Below are 15,177 nucleotides of genomic sequence, written 5' to 3'. Positions count from 1 at the left end.
AGCTCAGTAGCTTCAACCACTTTCAAGGAGGCTGCGGAATTTATTTTAAGAAAAAAAATAGGATTTCCTGGTTCCTAGAAATTTTCTTCAGCCTGTCAGATGCAGTCGCCTGCCGGCTGCTGCAGACGCAGGAGAGCACTAAGCTTTTGGAGAGAAGGGGTACTGCGGGTGCCACCAATCCAGGAGCCGCACGCTATGCACAGGGTCCAGCACAACCTGCACTCCTTGGTCAAGGCGCGGTTTCCTGCCGTTGCGGACAGGGGCGTCCTGGAAGACCAGACGCACGCGATGATGCCTCATGTCTGTGCTCACGTTGATGGTGAACTGCAAGGAGAGAGACAAGGAGGTGCTGTAGGAGGCAGACAGATTCTAGAAACGTTTGTTTCCAGATAATTGTAGACTGATCGCTGACAGTAGGTATCAAAATTACTTCTTTTTGGTTACATCAGCATTTAAAACACAGAACTGATAAAGAACGATTGACTCCCTTCAGGTAGGTTTTCCACAAAGCAATTTAGATTTAATTATTTACCTGAAAGGAGAAAAAAATACCATTTTGGAAAATCAAAGCAATGAATAAACAGAAGAATTAAAAAAAATAAAATTAAAGAAAGTAAACGTAAATTGCTAAGAACGAAGCTGTATATATCCAGTGTACTTCAGGTGCTGGGAAAGTTACACTCCGACTCCAAAACACTGAATTCAAACCAGTCCTCTTTGACTGGCAACCCCAAATAACAATGCCAGAAGTGAGTGTGAAAGCAAGTGGCTGTCAGAGGAAGTCTGGATTCACTGCTCTGCTTTTAGGTGAGGCTAGCCTGAGCCTCGCTTGGGCACAGGCCAAACCTGCACAAAGTCGCAGGACTTACAAGAACAGACACAGGTGCTGTCCCACACCTAACCACGCCTGTGCTCCGTTCTGACACAACACCTCCATCTGGAGCAGAGCTCGTTGGTTTTAAAGCCACCGATTCTCCCAGCAATCAGGGACCACAGACACATTCTGAGCGTTTGCTCATACAGGTTCTGCTCTCAGAATTTGTTGCCTTGAGGCAACGAGAGACTTCATTAATGAGGGAATACCTCTTCTCCTGCCTCCCCACTCCTTCCCTGCTGTGGTGCTGACAACTAATCTGCTCCCAGCTGCTGCGCGCACACAAACTCAGCTTCTTCCCCTAAACAGGGGAGAGCTGATGGATCTGCAGAAGCTAAACTGAGGAGATCCTTAGCAATTCCTCTGATCATTAACCTCGAGATTCCCACAACTGTCTGGTTGGTGCAGCAGTAGGATTTATACAACACCAAGAGGTTTCCCTCTCCTTTCAAAAACCGCACATGCAAAGACCGTGTGGTGGATTTCTCAAACACTTACCAAGGTAAACGTCATACCCATGACTATTGGCACAAATATGAAGTTAAAGGTGGTGATCTGCAGTAAACAGCAATCCTGGTCGGGGTTTGTATGGACTTCTTCATACTGAATAGGTGGCTGAAGACCTTTGCAACATTTGCTCTTAAATCTGGGAGACTTCAAAGAAAAGAGAGACATTTAGCTAAGCAGGAGCCTTTGGTTTCTTCTCACCAGTTCTGACTAGCAGGTTCTCACCACATTCCCATACACTTGGGCAGCGTTACATAAACAACAAAAAGCCACCACTCAGGACAAGGAATTTGAAGCACCATTTCTTTAGACAGGAAAGCTGCGGAATTTCCAGGGTTGTAAGACAAGCAGTTTCAGATTTGGATCTACGTTTTGACCACTCGACTTCAACAGTCTGTTTTCTAGTGGTAATCAGTAGCGACGATCCAAAGATAAGATTACTTTGGGGTGACAAATAATCCACATCTTACAGCGGATCAACGAGGAAATAAAATATCAAGTGCAAAAATAAAAGCACAGGACTCGACACATCTTGGTAATACAGACTGAAAACCGAGCGTAGTTTCAGAATGAGTTTTAGCTTACCAAGGGATTCAGAGTTTCCATTTACTGTCTGAACTCATAAAAAATGTTTCCACCTTCCCTTCTACCACTCAGAAATATCATTACTTCTTCAAAAAAAAAAGTCAGAGCTGTTCCGATTTTTCTTTCATGACAGTTCGGCTTTCATACCTGCTTTTTGAACTTGAAGTTGAATTCCCACATTGCTTCTTGTCTGTTCCCTTCAAGCTTTTTGCACCAGAAAAGCAGACACTGAGGTAGAAAAAAAGAAATACACAACAATGAAACCCTTGAAGGCATAGCTTTAAATAAGTTTTAGCAGAGCATTAAGACTTCCAATTACAAACACAATTACATAGGAACAGTTAGGAGCCATTTACTCAAATTAATTATGTTCAGAGATCACACCCAGCAGTTTAAGTCTCCCAGTCTCAAGCTGGCCAATTCACAGCGCGGCGGGATGATACAACTCGTAGCCACTGACCTGCTAAACAGAAATCTCTCTGTGCAATTTGTCCCGTCGGTAAGGCAGAGATGAGTGGTACAGATTCACCTGGTTCCTGCACCCACCAAGAACTCCCAATAAACCAGACTCCAACCAAGACTAAGCAAAGCAGCCACTTAGAACAAGGATCAAGAAGGAGAGAATCCAGGGGGAAATGCCAAGACTGATGTATGACCTTCGAGGTGACAGATGATAAAGGTCCAAAGCCACTTAAGAGTCAAAAGACAGTCCTGTCACTAGGCACTATCATACTTCAGAGCACAAAAACACTGCCAAGTTAGCAGTTTCAATCAACCTACTGCTCCTGTTTCAAAAGGAAATGAGAGAAGTACCTCCTCCAACACCTGAGGTAACCCGCACTGCCCTCCCACGCAGACATACACCGAGAGTCCTCTAATTTAACGCAGTTACCACCGTACGGTCCACAGGCTCCATCCCAGCATGCAGCACTACTCCTAGCAGGAGTCGCAGCAGAACTCCTGCATTAGAACAAGGAGGAGGGAAATTCCCTGCCTACCACTGAGTGGAAGCGACTATCCTTCAGCAGCCAACACAACAACCTGGCGAGTCAATGCAGACATCACTGGCCATGTTTCTACACCACAGCTGCCAGCCCTCCACAGCTGGTCTTATCTGGTCCTTTCAAGCAGCGTCAGCAGGAAAAGGAAGAGTAATAGTGACAAAGACAACAACTCCTCGTGACCCATGTGCCAACTCCTGTGCACCAAGAAGGCCTGGCTGGGTGATGGGGGGAAGCACACGTTTAATTTAAATCCAGTATAGAGCGACCCCAAATGAAACAAAGCCAGAGCCATCCTCCACCTCCCGGTCTCTGTAATTAGCAGCTACAGGCGATACAAGACCCTTTACTTCAAGTCTGAGTCACATCCGTAAGAGTCATTAGAAGTTCTTTATCTCAACGGTCTTCAAGAGGTGACCAGCAAAGCTTTGGGGAGTCAAGCTCAGAAACGTGCATCACGTAACCTCCACCTGGGAGAAGGTGACCCTCACTTTTTGCAGGTAACGTTCTCCAGATTTTTCTTTCCTCAGGCGTGCAGGTGCTGCCGAGTTTAACTCCGCCATCGGCGGCATTTGTCGTTCACCTGCACAGACGGCCTGGTCTAGCAACTTGTTTGGTCAAGGCAAGTAGTGAAGCACAAAACGGTCAGTACCTCCTAAGGGGCAGAGGATGTTGTCCACGGGTCAGCCGTCCTGCCCTTCAGACGCGCCGTACGGCCTGCCGCTCCACCAAAATTGATGGGGGTGTCTTTAAAGGGCAAACACTCCTGCTGACACCATAACGGCTCCAGTGTCCCACACAAGCTAGGCTAGGGAAAGAAAAAAGGAAATTAAAGAGGAAAAGCTAGATTCGATAACATGGGGGACTGGGGTCTCCTCTCGCCACATGCAGTTTACATAGGCGTCTGCCGTTAGTTTCAGTGACCCATAAAGGTAACAAAAGCCCATGAAAGCAAGAACATGGGGAGGCAATGCCAGATCCTCCTCCATAACCCTGTGCTTAGGTGTGTCAGTGCACAGCAACACATGTGGAGCTCAGCGTCTTGCAATGCAGTAGTACAGCAAGACTGGGCTTGGCACAGCTCTTCTGTGCTTCAAGGGGTTAGGTCAGACCTCCACTGCCCTAAACAAAGCCTCATCGCCATTTAATTTCCTTTTTTAAAAGCTGAATTGTAAAAGACTGCACTTCAAGAATCTTCCTCGAACTGTTAGTACAGTAGAAGCACTAGCAGGGGGCACCAAAGCCGTTATGATGTCAACACGAACACTTCCAAGATAACAATCCTACAACACCATCTCAGGGCTTCGAGCTCTTACAGCCACGCTATCAGACCCAAGCAGCAGGCATGCCGTGAAACAAGACTCTGAAGTGCTAAAGGTAAGCTAGAATTTCCTAGAAATGTTTTGTTTTTTATTTTTAAAGAAAGATGACACCCTAAGTGGGGAATCAGAGAGAATGAAGAGCCCTGGATGCAGAGCTATGACTGCACACAGAGCTACGTGCTTTTCTCCTGCTCTGCAGCACCACCTCCTGGCGTTACCGCTCCACGCTCCCTAAGCAGTATGATGGTTTTTCCAGGGAGAGGAAGGAAGAGAGAAGGGATGTTACACACAGAGAGATGGGGTTGCTCTATTTTGCATGGAAAACTGTACAACTGTTGAACCAAAGGCACTTCTGTCTGGCTCCAAAAACCTCATTGAACTGGTTTGGAAGGTGGAGAATTCACACTGTTGCTTAAGCTGTCCACAAAGTATCAGACAGTTGTAAGCTAAAACCAAACAAGAAACACGGAGGGGTATCAGAGTTAAAGATCGATAGAAATCTAAGAGGAATGGATATAGAAGTGCTCCAAGCTCTGACAGCAAGTGGAGTTGCCTGCCCACACCAGTGACAAACCCCTTACAGCCCAACACAACCGCAATCCCAGTCCCAAAGCAGACATTTGATCTGCACGTTTGCCATGCTCACAACGTCACTACCTTCCCCCACTCAGCCACCAAAGACAACGCATGACCTAGAGGAACGCGGTACGAAACCACTCCCTTTCAGTGGCTATCTGTGTCACTTCTTATCTCTCCAGCTGCCTGCTGTGGAGAAGAGACGTATTCTGACAGGTAGTGTCCGAATAAAGCAGTGGATATCAACACTGACCCTCCTGTCACCTCCTTCCAGCAACAAATTTGTAACAGAGGAGGGAAGAGCTGCAAATATCCCTAGCAATTCTGACATTCAAGGAAGCAAGCGCCTTTTTGAGGACTACAGAGCTGTTGTAGTAGGACTTAGGCACCCGGATGAGTAAATAAAATCCTCTGCAGCAGTAGCTGTGCAGACACAGGTAACCAATGCACTTATACAAGTCAGTAGTCCAAGTTAATCCTACCTCTCAAGCTTCACACAAAAGTTTGGACCCAATTACCTTTCAAAATCCCTTAAGCCTGGGTTTTTCTACGGTTCTAAATGTCTATTTTCCTTCTAGAAAGAGAATAAAAACAGAAAAGCAACATCTCAGACACAACCCACTTCCTTAGCGATCCCACTTACTCTGGAATTTTTTAAAGTGCTGGGAGTACTGTCTGGAATAGCTGGATTCCTGGAGACTCGAGATGCAAAAGGCTCGTACATGTGGTACAGCGACCGGATGACGCACGCACGGAGACAGTGCAGCTTCTCCATGGACTCCGGCCGCAAGCGGAGAGGCAGGTATGCGTCCAGGCTGTAGTGCCTGAAAAGCCAACGACAAAGCCAACACAAACTGAGGGCTCAGAATGCCGAAGACATGCAGAAGAGAGCTCTGAGAAAACTGAACACCGAATTGATCACAGGACCCGTTGTCAACTCAGTCTGCAAGGGTTCTGCACCGCTCTCCGTGGAACTACCGAACAGTCTCAGAGACTTCACCTGTATCAGTCAGGGCTCCAGCACACCCGTCAGTACACGATGTTACAATTCCCCAGTAATTCCCTTGCAGACAGCTTCCCCAGACAGAGCAGTTGGCATTTGAGCTGTAGGATAGGCAAAGGCCTGCAGATTCACGCAGGTTCCCTGGGACTCACGTTAGCTGAGCTTCCCTGCATGATTACAGACAACTGCCTGAGCAGCGCGAATGACTGAGCTCGAGAGCCACACTGTGATCAGAGAAAACGCCAAAGATGACTTTGCCAGGGAACTTCACTCAAAAAAAAAAAAAAAGAAAAACTGGGGCAAGGATGACCATAGCTATGATGGGCTCTGTACTCCCGTTGCTTGTGTTTCGTGTGCAACAGACAGAGAAATGTAAAGAAAATGTTCTGTCCCTAAGGAAAGTCCAAGTGACGCACACCTGGACAGAAGGATTTGTTTCCAATTGTGACCTCCTTTGCTCTTCTTTTGTTTCATTTATAACTTATTTCTGCCACCGAGACAACTCCTAAATGCATTAGTTTCTTTCATGCCATCCTAGGTACAGGAAGGCGACCATGATCAAAGCTTGAGGCAGGGCAAGGTTTCTGTCAGTGACGACTGCTTGCCTTTAAGGTAACGGCACTGACCTTACTGCAAGCATCTTCTGAGCACTTTACGTACAAAGTGCACGGTTTTGAACAGGAATGTGTAGACTATTGCAAGCAGAAAAGCACACAAGGCTTTGAGATCTTACATGAAGCATACAGGAATGTATCACAGGCAGATCCGCTTCCAAAGCGGATGCGGTACAGCACAACAGCTTCCCAAACAAGGCCCACACCGTCATTTCAATATGCAAATACTACGCTCCCAAGCCTACAGGAAAATATTCTCTTATTTACAGCTCTGCAGAGAACCGGTCACCACTGAAGGCTCCTACAAATAGTTACACCATTCTCTAGAGTCTCACCTTCTGTAGAGTCTGGTCCAAAAGGCGGCAGTGCAAGTAACAGTCCAGGCTTTCTTGCAAATCAAAGAGAACCGGACAATGTCTTCAGGGCGAATGTAGGAAGCCAACAGCAGCCAGATGTCAATGGGGTATTCTTCTCCACCGTCACCGTCGGGGTCTTCTAAATACAACGAAGGCGCGTTAGTGTAATAGAGAACCTCTTCACCAAATCACATCTAGAGGCACATACTTTAATACAGCTAGCATGGGGTGAGTAACTGCAGCAGGTATAAATACACAGTCATCTAAACAAGCCCGAGCGACTACAACTTCATTGTCACCGCTCCTGGTTTTGGTTAGTATGAGCTCGTCCACCTGTGCAACCACAACACCCTGCCTTTGCTGGATATATGCCATCGCTTATCACTGCTGCACTGGTTGCACAAGAGTGCAAAGTGGCAGCTTCAAAGAATAACTTCCGCTGGAAGGGACATCTGGAGGTCTCCAGTCTGAACAGCCCAGCTCAAAGCAGGTTGAGTGACACCAGTTTCGTGTCACAGAATGTTCAGGATCTTGTCCAGCCAAGCTGTGATTGTCTCCAAGGATGGAGATCCACGGAGATCCCACAGCCTTTCTGGACCCCTCTGCAGCACTTGACCCTTTCCCAACGAAAAACAACACAGAAGTGGAAAAACAAATGCTACTTGGCAAATACAGGCACAGTGTAAAGAAGGGACAAGCTCGTGCCTCTTTAATCAAAATGGTTCAATTAACAGGTCAAAGTACACCTCACGCCAGAGGTCCCTGAACATCAACATGTCGCAGTTGTCAATTCCTTTGTTCAAACGGTCAAAAGATTTTTGTAGGAGTTCTGCAAGGAAGGGCGTGCAATTCCCTTCTGCACCTCTTCTAACGGCTTATCAGCTGCTCTCCTTAAATCCACATTTTAATTAAATCTTCTGAGGTGGCAAACATTTAACGCAGTTCAGAGGTGAACGAAATGGCCCGTTCTTCCCAGAGGTGTCAGAACCGCTTCACCAAAACTGGAGGTTCACAAACTCATTTAACTCCTGCAGTGTTTTTAAGCCAGCACCACCATTTTTTCCACAAACGTTGCTCCAGGTTTAGGAGATAAAATACTTTCAATGGAACGTGGATGGCTAAACAATACTAGGCATTAGCAATGCTATGAGAAAGAGAACGTAACTTGTACAAAGCGCTGACAGGAGAAAAAAAAATGCCACAAGGTTTGTAAACAAGTGGCATAAAGGAGGTGCTTAAGAACTCAAGGGTGCCAAGTCTAACCTTCAGCTATCAGCTTAATAACAAAGGGTAATAAGCTCATTAATTGCAACCCCCATTGCCAAGGAAAGCTCTGGATGCACTCGCCTACACCACTAAGGATTTATGGCAGCCACACCCACAGCAGGCTGTAACAGATTAAACTCTTAACCCAGGGGAACACCGCGCATCTACAGTCCTTAACGGACGCTGATGTGTTGCACAAATTAGTATCGGTATTAATAAGTTCAAATTCCTTTCTTAAGGAAAGCTTAACTTGCTTTCTTGTGCTTCAGCAGAAGCAACCTGTGGTTCGAAAATTCTGCAGGGTGCCACAGTGCAGCAAACGAGCGTTAGACTTGTTTGTGGCATACTGCTTTCCATACAGCTGCACGAAGTGGAACCGCTGAAGTACAGCAACAGAATTAATCCATTGTGATGCTACTAGGGCCAAATTCACTCAGTTGTTGGGCAAAAACAAAACAAAACAAAAAACCTCGAAACCCATTTGCAACAAACTGCAGCCTTGGAAACATCCTGAAAACAGGGCCTGGATCCTGCCAATAAACGCATCATGGGCAGCAATGCTTTTTGTGGGTGCTTTTTTTTTCTCCTCCCCCAAGCAACACTGCTTTCACCTACATGCTTTCAATGAAGAACAGCAACGTGTGTCCGGTGGCAAATTTTCACAACTCCTGAAGAGCAGCTGCAGTTTTCCAAGGCTGAGAGAATTTTGCTGAAAGCAACAAGCTCTTAGGCTTTAATTTCACACCCCAAGGTCTGCCTTAGTGAAAAGGCAACACATCTGACTGAGTCACGGCAGGTTTCTCAGGAGAAATGGGGTAGATTTAACCCCCGGCATTTTATTTTATTTTTTAAACAATGATGAGTTACAGAATCCCCCGAAGAGCCACATTAGTAGCCTGTAAATAGAAGTCACTAACATCACGCATGCAGAAGATCCTAAGGAAGCCCACGAAGAGCACCCCAGGGGAGGCTGGCAGCCATACCATACCTTTGTGCCTTTTGCTCTTCTTTTTTCTAGATGCAGTTCGTCCGCTGATGCTTTCCTTCGTGTCCATTTCATCGCTGCTGTCACAAGACTCTCCAGATACAGAGAGAACTTCCTCAGAAGGAACGCAAGAAGCTTCCAAGCCACAGAGGGATTTTACTAGAATGACAAACAGTGACACTAAGTATGCCAGCAGAGAGAAAAAGGCAATCTGAGTTCAGGAGACACTTCAGTGGAACCAAAGCCACTGCTAAGAAACAGCAACCTAAATTCATTAAAGCCTTCTAGTGACACAAGCAAGTAAATCCTAGGCCTAAGGATTACCTTGTCAGAGCAAGATTAGCACAGGTGAATGAACTGGAAACATGATTATTCAGCCTCTTGTTTTAAGGAACTACCACCGAGGATAATCACCAGCACATTATGCAGATGATCCTACTGCTTTAGCTGAGGCTGTTTACAACTCCGAATAAAACGACATGTTGCCCTGCACACCAGAGCACGCTTGCGTGACCACCATTCAGTCTGTATAAAGCCACCACCCACGCTGTAATTGTCCCCTGAACACACTGAAGGTGTGCTTCCTCCTCGGCGGGACAAAGAGATCCTGTGGCTGAAGATAGGCAACCCATCAGAAAAACTACTCGGAGCCAAGTGCGCAGGAATTCCACTTGTCCTAGAACTTAGTGAAGGGGAAAAGACTCTGGCCTAATGAGGAAAACAGCAAGTGAAGACAGTATTTCTTTTCCCGCCTCTGGGGGAGACGTTTAGATGCATCACTGTCAGGAAATATTATTTTTCAAAGTTGATCCGTAAACTGAGGGCTCATTAGGGCAGAAGAATCCACATGTGTGGAAGTAACAGCACAGTCTGGAAAAATAAAGGTGCAGCCCCTACGTTACAGCTGCATGAGCCACTGTCACAAAGAGACCAGGACGATGAACGCTCTGCAAGTAGCCTGCGTGATACAGGCTTACACACATTTAGGAACGCTGATTTTCTACCTAACGTGCTTGGATGAAGAAAAGGACTTCTACCAAGAGGCACCTGGCCACCCCCAGCAGGCCTGTGCTGCTCTAAGTTTCCTAACCTAGAAAACCCCCTAGAACCCGCAGAGGGTTTTACACACGGCAGTTACAGTCAGCAGAGCCACCTGAGAGCGAGAAGCCCTACTTGGATTAGAGGGATAAAGTGGCAGGAAAAAAAAAAAAGATAAGGAACTGACCAGGAACAAGCCTAGGCTAGAAGCGTTCTCATTTCTAACCACAGAGCGAGGTTCTGCAATGGCAACGCAGCAGATGGAAAGACGGTCTCAAGACAGAGCTTGAGCACTTTAGGAAAAGGGCCTGCATCCCTAGGCTTCCAGCCACAGCAGAGGACTGCAGTGCTTTGCTAAACCAATTCTACCATTTTTTGTCCCCCACCTTTTTTTTTTTTTGGAAACTTTGTAAAACCGTACGCATTGGTGGTAGTGATATCCTTCACGCTGTCAAACAGCACTGCCCTCTCTTCGTGACCCTTTGTAGGCAAAACCAAAGAGAAACAGATGGCAAACAAGCGACAGCAAGTCGGGCCATCAAACAGCCAAACGAGAGAGGCTGACAGCAGATCAGGAGTCAGAGAAGGGTTCAGAAAAAGACACTGCCACACTCCAGGAAGGAAAGATCGACACGATACCTGGGCTGACAACACAAGTCTGTTCACACACTGAGTCACGCTGCATCGGAACCTTGCCAGAGAGGCACCCTCGCCTCATCTCACAGCAGTAATCCTACCCCATCCCCGGGGGTTAGGAAGGGAAGGAAAAAAGCTCAGGAAAATTCCACCTGGCCTTTGCTCCCCTCCTCGCCTCCTGGCAGCCAAAGGCAGGGCGACATTTGCTGGGAGCCAGAAAGACGAGAGGTGAGCGAGGCCAAAGGTCGAAGTTCCCCGGGGCGTCTGCTGCCTGCTGTCCCCGAGCGGTGGCAAACTGCAGCACGGTCACGACTGCAGCAGATAAGGCTTCAGGACAGCCCCGGGGATGGTGAGAAGGGGGCCTGAGGATCAGCTCCTCAGGAAGGGGAAGCCCCAATGACTCTGCAAAGCCCTGAGAAAGGGGTGGGCAGGGACTGCTGTGACCTGGAGTCATCCGGACAGCGAGAAGGCAAACCAGAAATAGGATGCAGGAGTTTAGGAGCGGGATTAAGCTGCACAGGGCAGGTGATGCAAGGACTCAGAGCAGGTGGCAAGACGTTAAAGGTTACGCGGTTTGCTGCCTGCGAAGCTGAAGCACGCTGCCTCAAAGGGAGAGCCTATGTAAGGATGAACGGGAGATGTAACAGGGAGAGGGAAGCCCCCAGTCTATTGCAGAGAGTGGGAGGTGCCCTGATATGAAAAGCTTGACAAGTAGTGAGTAGAAAGGATAATCACTGGCATCACTACCCTGTACCGTTCCCCCACGACAGGCACCCATACAATGAGCACCTTCTCCTTCAATTTTAAGATTACAACAACGTAACCAGAGTTTTCCCATATAAAGAGTTCAGCTGTCACTGCTGATACAATAACACTCACCCCCAACCCATTCTACCCCTCAGACCAGCTACATTTAAGAGTCGAGCCCTAACCATCAACTGTTCTAAAGCAAGCAGAGCGTTAGTCCAGAATGTTCCCATTACTCTCAGCAGCTAAAAAACGAGAAGGAAGTAGATAACAAAATACTGCAACACATTTTCAGGAAACTGCCTGCTTACACGGTTGCAAGAAAACAACAGCAACGCTCTCAAAAGACCTCACTGCAGCCAGAGCACCATTTGCCAGAACTACCATAACCTTATTCCCAGTTCAAAGACTTGTATTTCATAAAAAGTTATCTACGGTTTTGCATAAGGTAATAAAGTAATAAAAACACTTTTTTTGTTGTTGTTGTTGTTCTTGTTTTGTTTCAAACTGCAGATAACACCCAATATTAAGTCAAAAAAAGAGCTTCCATTTCAGGCACTAACGAAAATTCAGCAATTCTGCTGGGTTTGTGGCTGGCTTTCTGCAAAAACAACCTGTCGAGGCTCCTAAGCATCTGATAGAGAAATGCAGACTCATTTTCGGGCATCGAGCTAGACCGTCAGTTCTCGGGCCCAGGGGGCGGGGGGGCTCTCCCACAGCACACGGAGGCCAGCAGGACGGGAGGCAGCCTTCCCTCCTGCCCTGCCCAGGGAAGGACAGACCCCCAGCGCACACTCACCTTCCTGCTGAACCGCGTTGGCCACAGCCTTTTTCACGCGTCCGGATTTCACGACAGCCGGGTCTGAGTTAGCATAATCCGCCACGGTCACTGCGGGAAGAGCCGGGAGACGGGGTGTCAGGGGGTTACGGCCTACAGGGAGGGGAGACGAGGCCCTGAGAGGCCCGACCCCTCCTCGAGGAGCTTCTCCCCATGGGGACCGGGCCGAGCAGGAGGCACACAGCAGGAAAAGGAGCCCCAGCTCACACCCTGCCTGCCTCGCCCTCCAGGCCCAGGCCCCCTCCTCACAGGCCGGGCGGGCTCCTCACCCCACGCCTCCAGCAGAGGGGGCCCTGCTCGCCTCCTTCCCTGCCTCCCCCCTCAGGGCCCGGCTCCCCCCCCCCCCCAAGCCTCTCAGCGAGGCCGGGCCGCACCTCAGGGCCCAGCCCCGCTCCCCCCCCCAAGGCCCCATCCAGGCCCTCACCGCGCTCGGAGCAGACGTCGTCGGCCCGGAACTTGAGGCGTTTGCGGGCGCCCCGCTTGGGCATGGCGGCGGCTTCGGGGCGGCCGCGCGGGGCCATGTCCCGGCCCGTCCTGTCACGGCCTAGCCCGGCCCGGCCCGGCCCGTCCCGCCCCGGGCCGCCGCGGGGCCGCGGGGACAGCGCCGCCCCCCCCCCCCCGCCTCGCGAGAGCGTGACGTCACCCGCCCGCGCGGCGCTCTGACGTCATGGCGGAGGGAGGGGGAGTTCGCTCCGCCTGCCCCCCCCCCCCAGCGGTCCCTGTTAATGACGTAATTCCCCCCCCCGTGAGGTGCGGGGACCTGTGAGGTGAACCCCCCCCAGTGCTCCCAGTGACGGGGGGCGCTGGGGTGAGAGGTCCTCCCAGTGGGAGCAGTCCCAGTTCCAGTCCCGCCCAGTGCTCCCAGTAACGACAGCCTCTGGGATGGCTGCCCCCACAACAGTGCTCCCAGTAAGGAGTGGCTCTGGGATGGCTATCCTCACAACAGAGCTCCCAGTAACAGTACCCTGAGCTAACTGGCCTCCCCAGTCCTCCCAGTAACGAAGGGCTCTGGGATGGCTGCCCCCACCCCAGTGCTCCCAGTAATGAGGGAGCTGCCCCCAGCCCTCCAGTCATGAGGTACGAGGACCTCTGAGGTGACACCCACCCTCCAGTCCTCCCAGTAACGAGAGCCTCTGGGGTGATAGCCCCCACACCAGTCCTCCCAGTATCAAGGATCTCTGGGCTAACTGATCTTCCCAGTAGCAAGGGCCTCTGTGGTGATAGCCCCCCCCCCTCCCATCTCCAGTCCTGTCCAGTCCTCCCAATAACGAGGACCCCTGGGGTACCCACCCCCCAGTAACCAGTCCCTCGTGCCCCCAGCACTGCGGGGTGCCCCCCAGCCCCATTCTGCTGCGACCTCAACCCCGGGGGTCCCCCACCACTTCGGGGGGGCTCAGCCCGCACCTGGCTCCACCGCCACAACGGGGCACGACGCTGCTGCTGCCGTCCCCATTTCTTTTAGGGCTGCCCTGAATCCTCGGTGCTTGGCGATGCCACCTCCTGGTGAGGGAACTGCGAAGGCGCTGCAAAGAGCGGGTGCTGTTCGGGATTCCTACAGGCACCCTCTAAGTGGGGTGAGGGGGGGTACCCGTGCTCTGCCCCCCAAATTTAGGGTGGCTGGGACAGGGCCGTGCTCAGCATGAGGCCGGCGGAGGGCACAAGCCCTTGGTGCTGTCCAGGTGGGCACCACACAGCCCCCAGCATTTTTCTGTCAGTTTCCTAAAACACGTTAAGAGCATTTTATCAGCAGAGAGCGTATCTGACAATTGAGAGGAGTTTTGATTTTCCCTGACAGAAAAGGTCATTCCTTGACAAAAATGCGATTTCTAATCGTATCCCTCTATTTTTGGAGCAGCTGATACAAATTAAGGGGGAGGGCAGCTGATACAACCAGATCCCGAGGCTAATGGCTTTACCTACCTCCTTGGTTGCTTAGGCACTTGAAAATGTTTTCTTTGGACGACGCGATTCATCATCGTTATGTGGGGACTGGATCACGGCGTTATTTTTAAGAAGTAGACTTCTTATTGGCTTGGAAAACTCCGGCACGTGGAAAACGGAGGAGGTTTTACCCACCAGGGACAAGAGCTGCACCGAGGTGGCTGCTTCCACGTCTGGCCGTGGATCCCGCAGGTTGGTGGCGTTTATCTTCTGAGACCTCCCCAAAATTATCTGGTAAACCCCCCAAAAATGGGCTCCGTGTGCCTGTGTGATAAAGGAACCGGCACCGCCACCCATGGTCGCACCCAGCCCCTGCCACGTCCTGAGCAGGGCACCCCCGGGGTGCTCCGGGTGTGGTGGCCCCACAAGGTGGGGAGCTGCCACCTGGGCTTTAAGAGGCCCCAAATTAATTGCTCACCTGCTAACGAAGCCTCCATGCACCGGGCTTGTTGGGCGCAGCGCTGTGTTAGCCCTCCTTTGCTCCTGGGAGGGTTATGGGGCACCCAAGGGCTCAGCTGCCCTCCTGGGGGGGGGGCACCCCACAGCTCTGCTGCTGCGGGGCTGGGTGAGGACCCCGGGGGGCCCTTCCCACCGTGGGGCTGCTGCCTTCAAAGGGGTTCAAACTCCCTTAGGGGGAAAACTGCCCCCCCCCCCCCCCCGGGCATTTTCTGCCCCACGGCGGGGGGGGGGAGGGAATTTTACCCCCCAGGAAGGATTTTACCCCCTAGGAAGGCTCCTGCAGCCCCAAGAAGGCTCCTGACCCCATGCCTCATCCCACCCCACAACTGAACTCCTCGCCCCTCCCCAGGAGGACCCCAGCCCCAAATCCTTGCCCCCCCCCCCCCAAATCTTTTCCGACCCCCCCCCGGTACCGATTGGGGGCGTGGC

General features: G+C 50.5%; 1 protein-coding gene across 3 annotated transcripts; it reads right to left on the bottom strand.

Moving 5' to 3' along the window:
• Positions 1-24: 24 nt before the first annotated feature.
• On the bottom strand, positions 25-14,456 carry TMEM183A (transmembrane protein 183A). Of its 3 annotated transcripts, XM_040535613.1 has the most exons (9): positions 12,918-12,987; positions 12,773-12,882; positions 12,310-12,399; positions 9,093-9,248; positions 6,818-6,977; positions 5,509-5,689; positions 2,114-2,194; positions 1,373-1,528; positions 25-324 (listed from the first exon to the last, which is right to left on the bottom strand). In XM_040535613.1, exons 2-9 carry the CDS (start codon positions 12,867-12,869, stop codon positions 139-141), a joined length of 1,107 nt encoding a protein of 368 aa, XP_040391547.1. In that variant the 5' UTR covers positions 12,870-12,882; positions 12,918-12,987; the 3' UTR covers positions 25-138. The 3 variants fall into 3 exon arrangements, with proteins under 3 accessions (XP_040391547.1, XP_040391550.1, XP_040391548.1); XM_040535616.1 differs by lacking the exons at positions 12,773-12,882; positions 12,918-12,987 and adding an exon at positions 14,269-14,456; XM_040535614.1 differs by lacking the exon at positions 12,918-12,987 and having other exon boundaries at positions 6,818-6,974; positions 12,773-12,905.
• Between the last annotated feature and the right edge of the window lie 721 nt (positions 14,457-15,177).

This window comes from Cygnus olor, chromosome 24 (genome assembly GCF_009769625.2).
Source record: "Cygnus olor isolate bCygOlo1 chromosome 24, bCygOlo1.pri.v2, whole genome shotgun sequence".
Classification (NCBI taxonomy): Eukaryota; Metazoa; Chordata; class Aves; order Anseriformes; family Anatidae; genus Cygnus; species Cygnus olor.
Note: the sequence above shows the minus strand (reverse complement) of the source record. Positions and strands in the feature narration are given on the sequence as shown.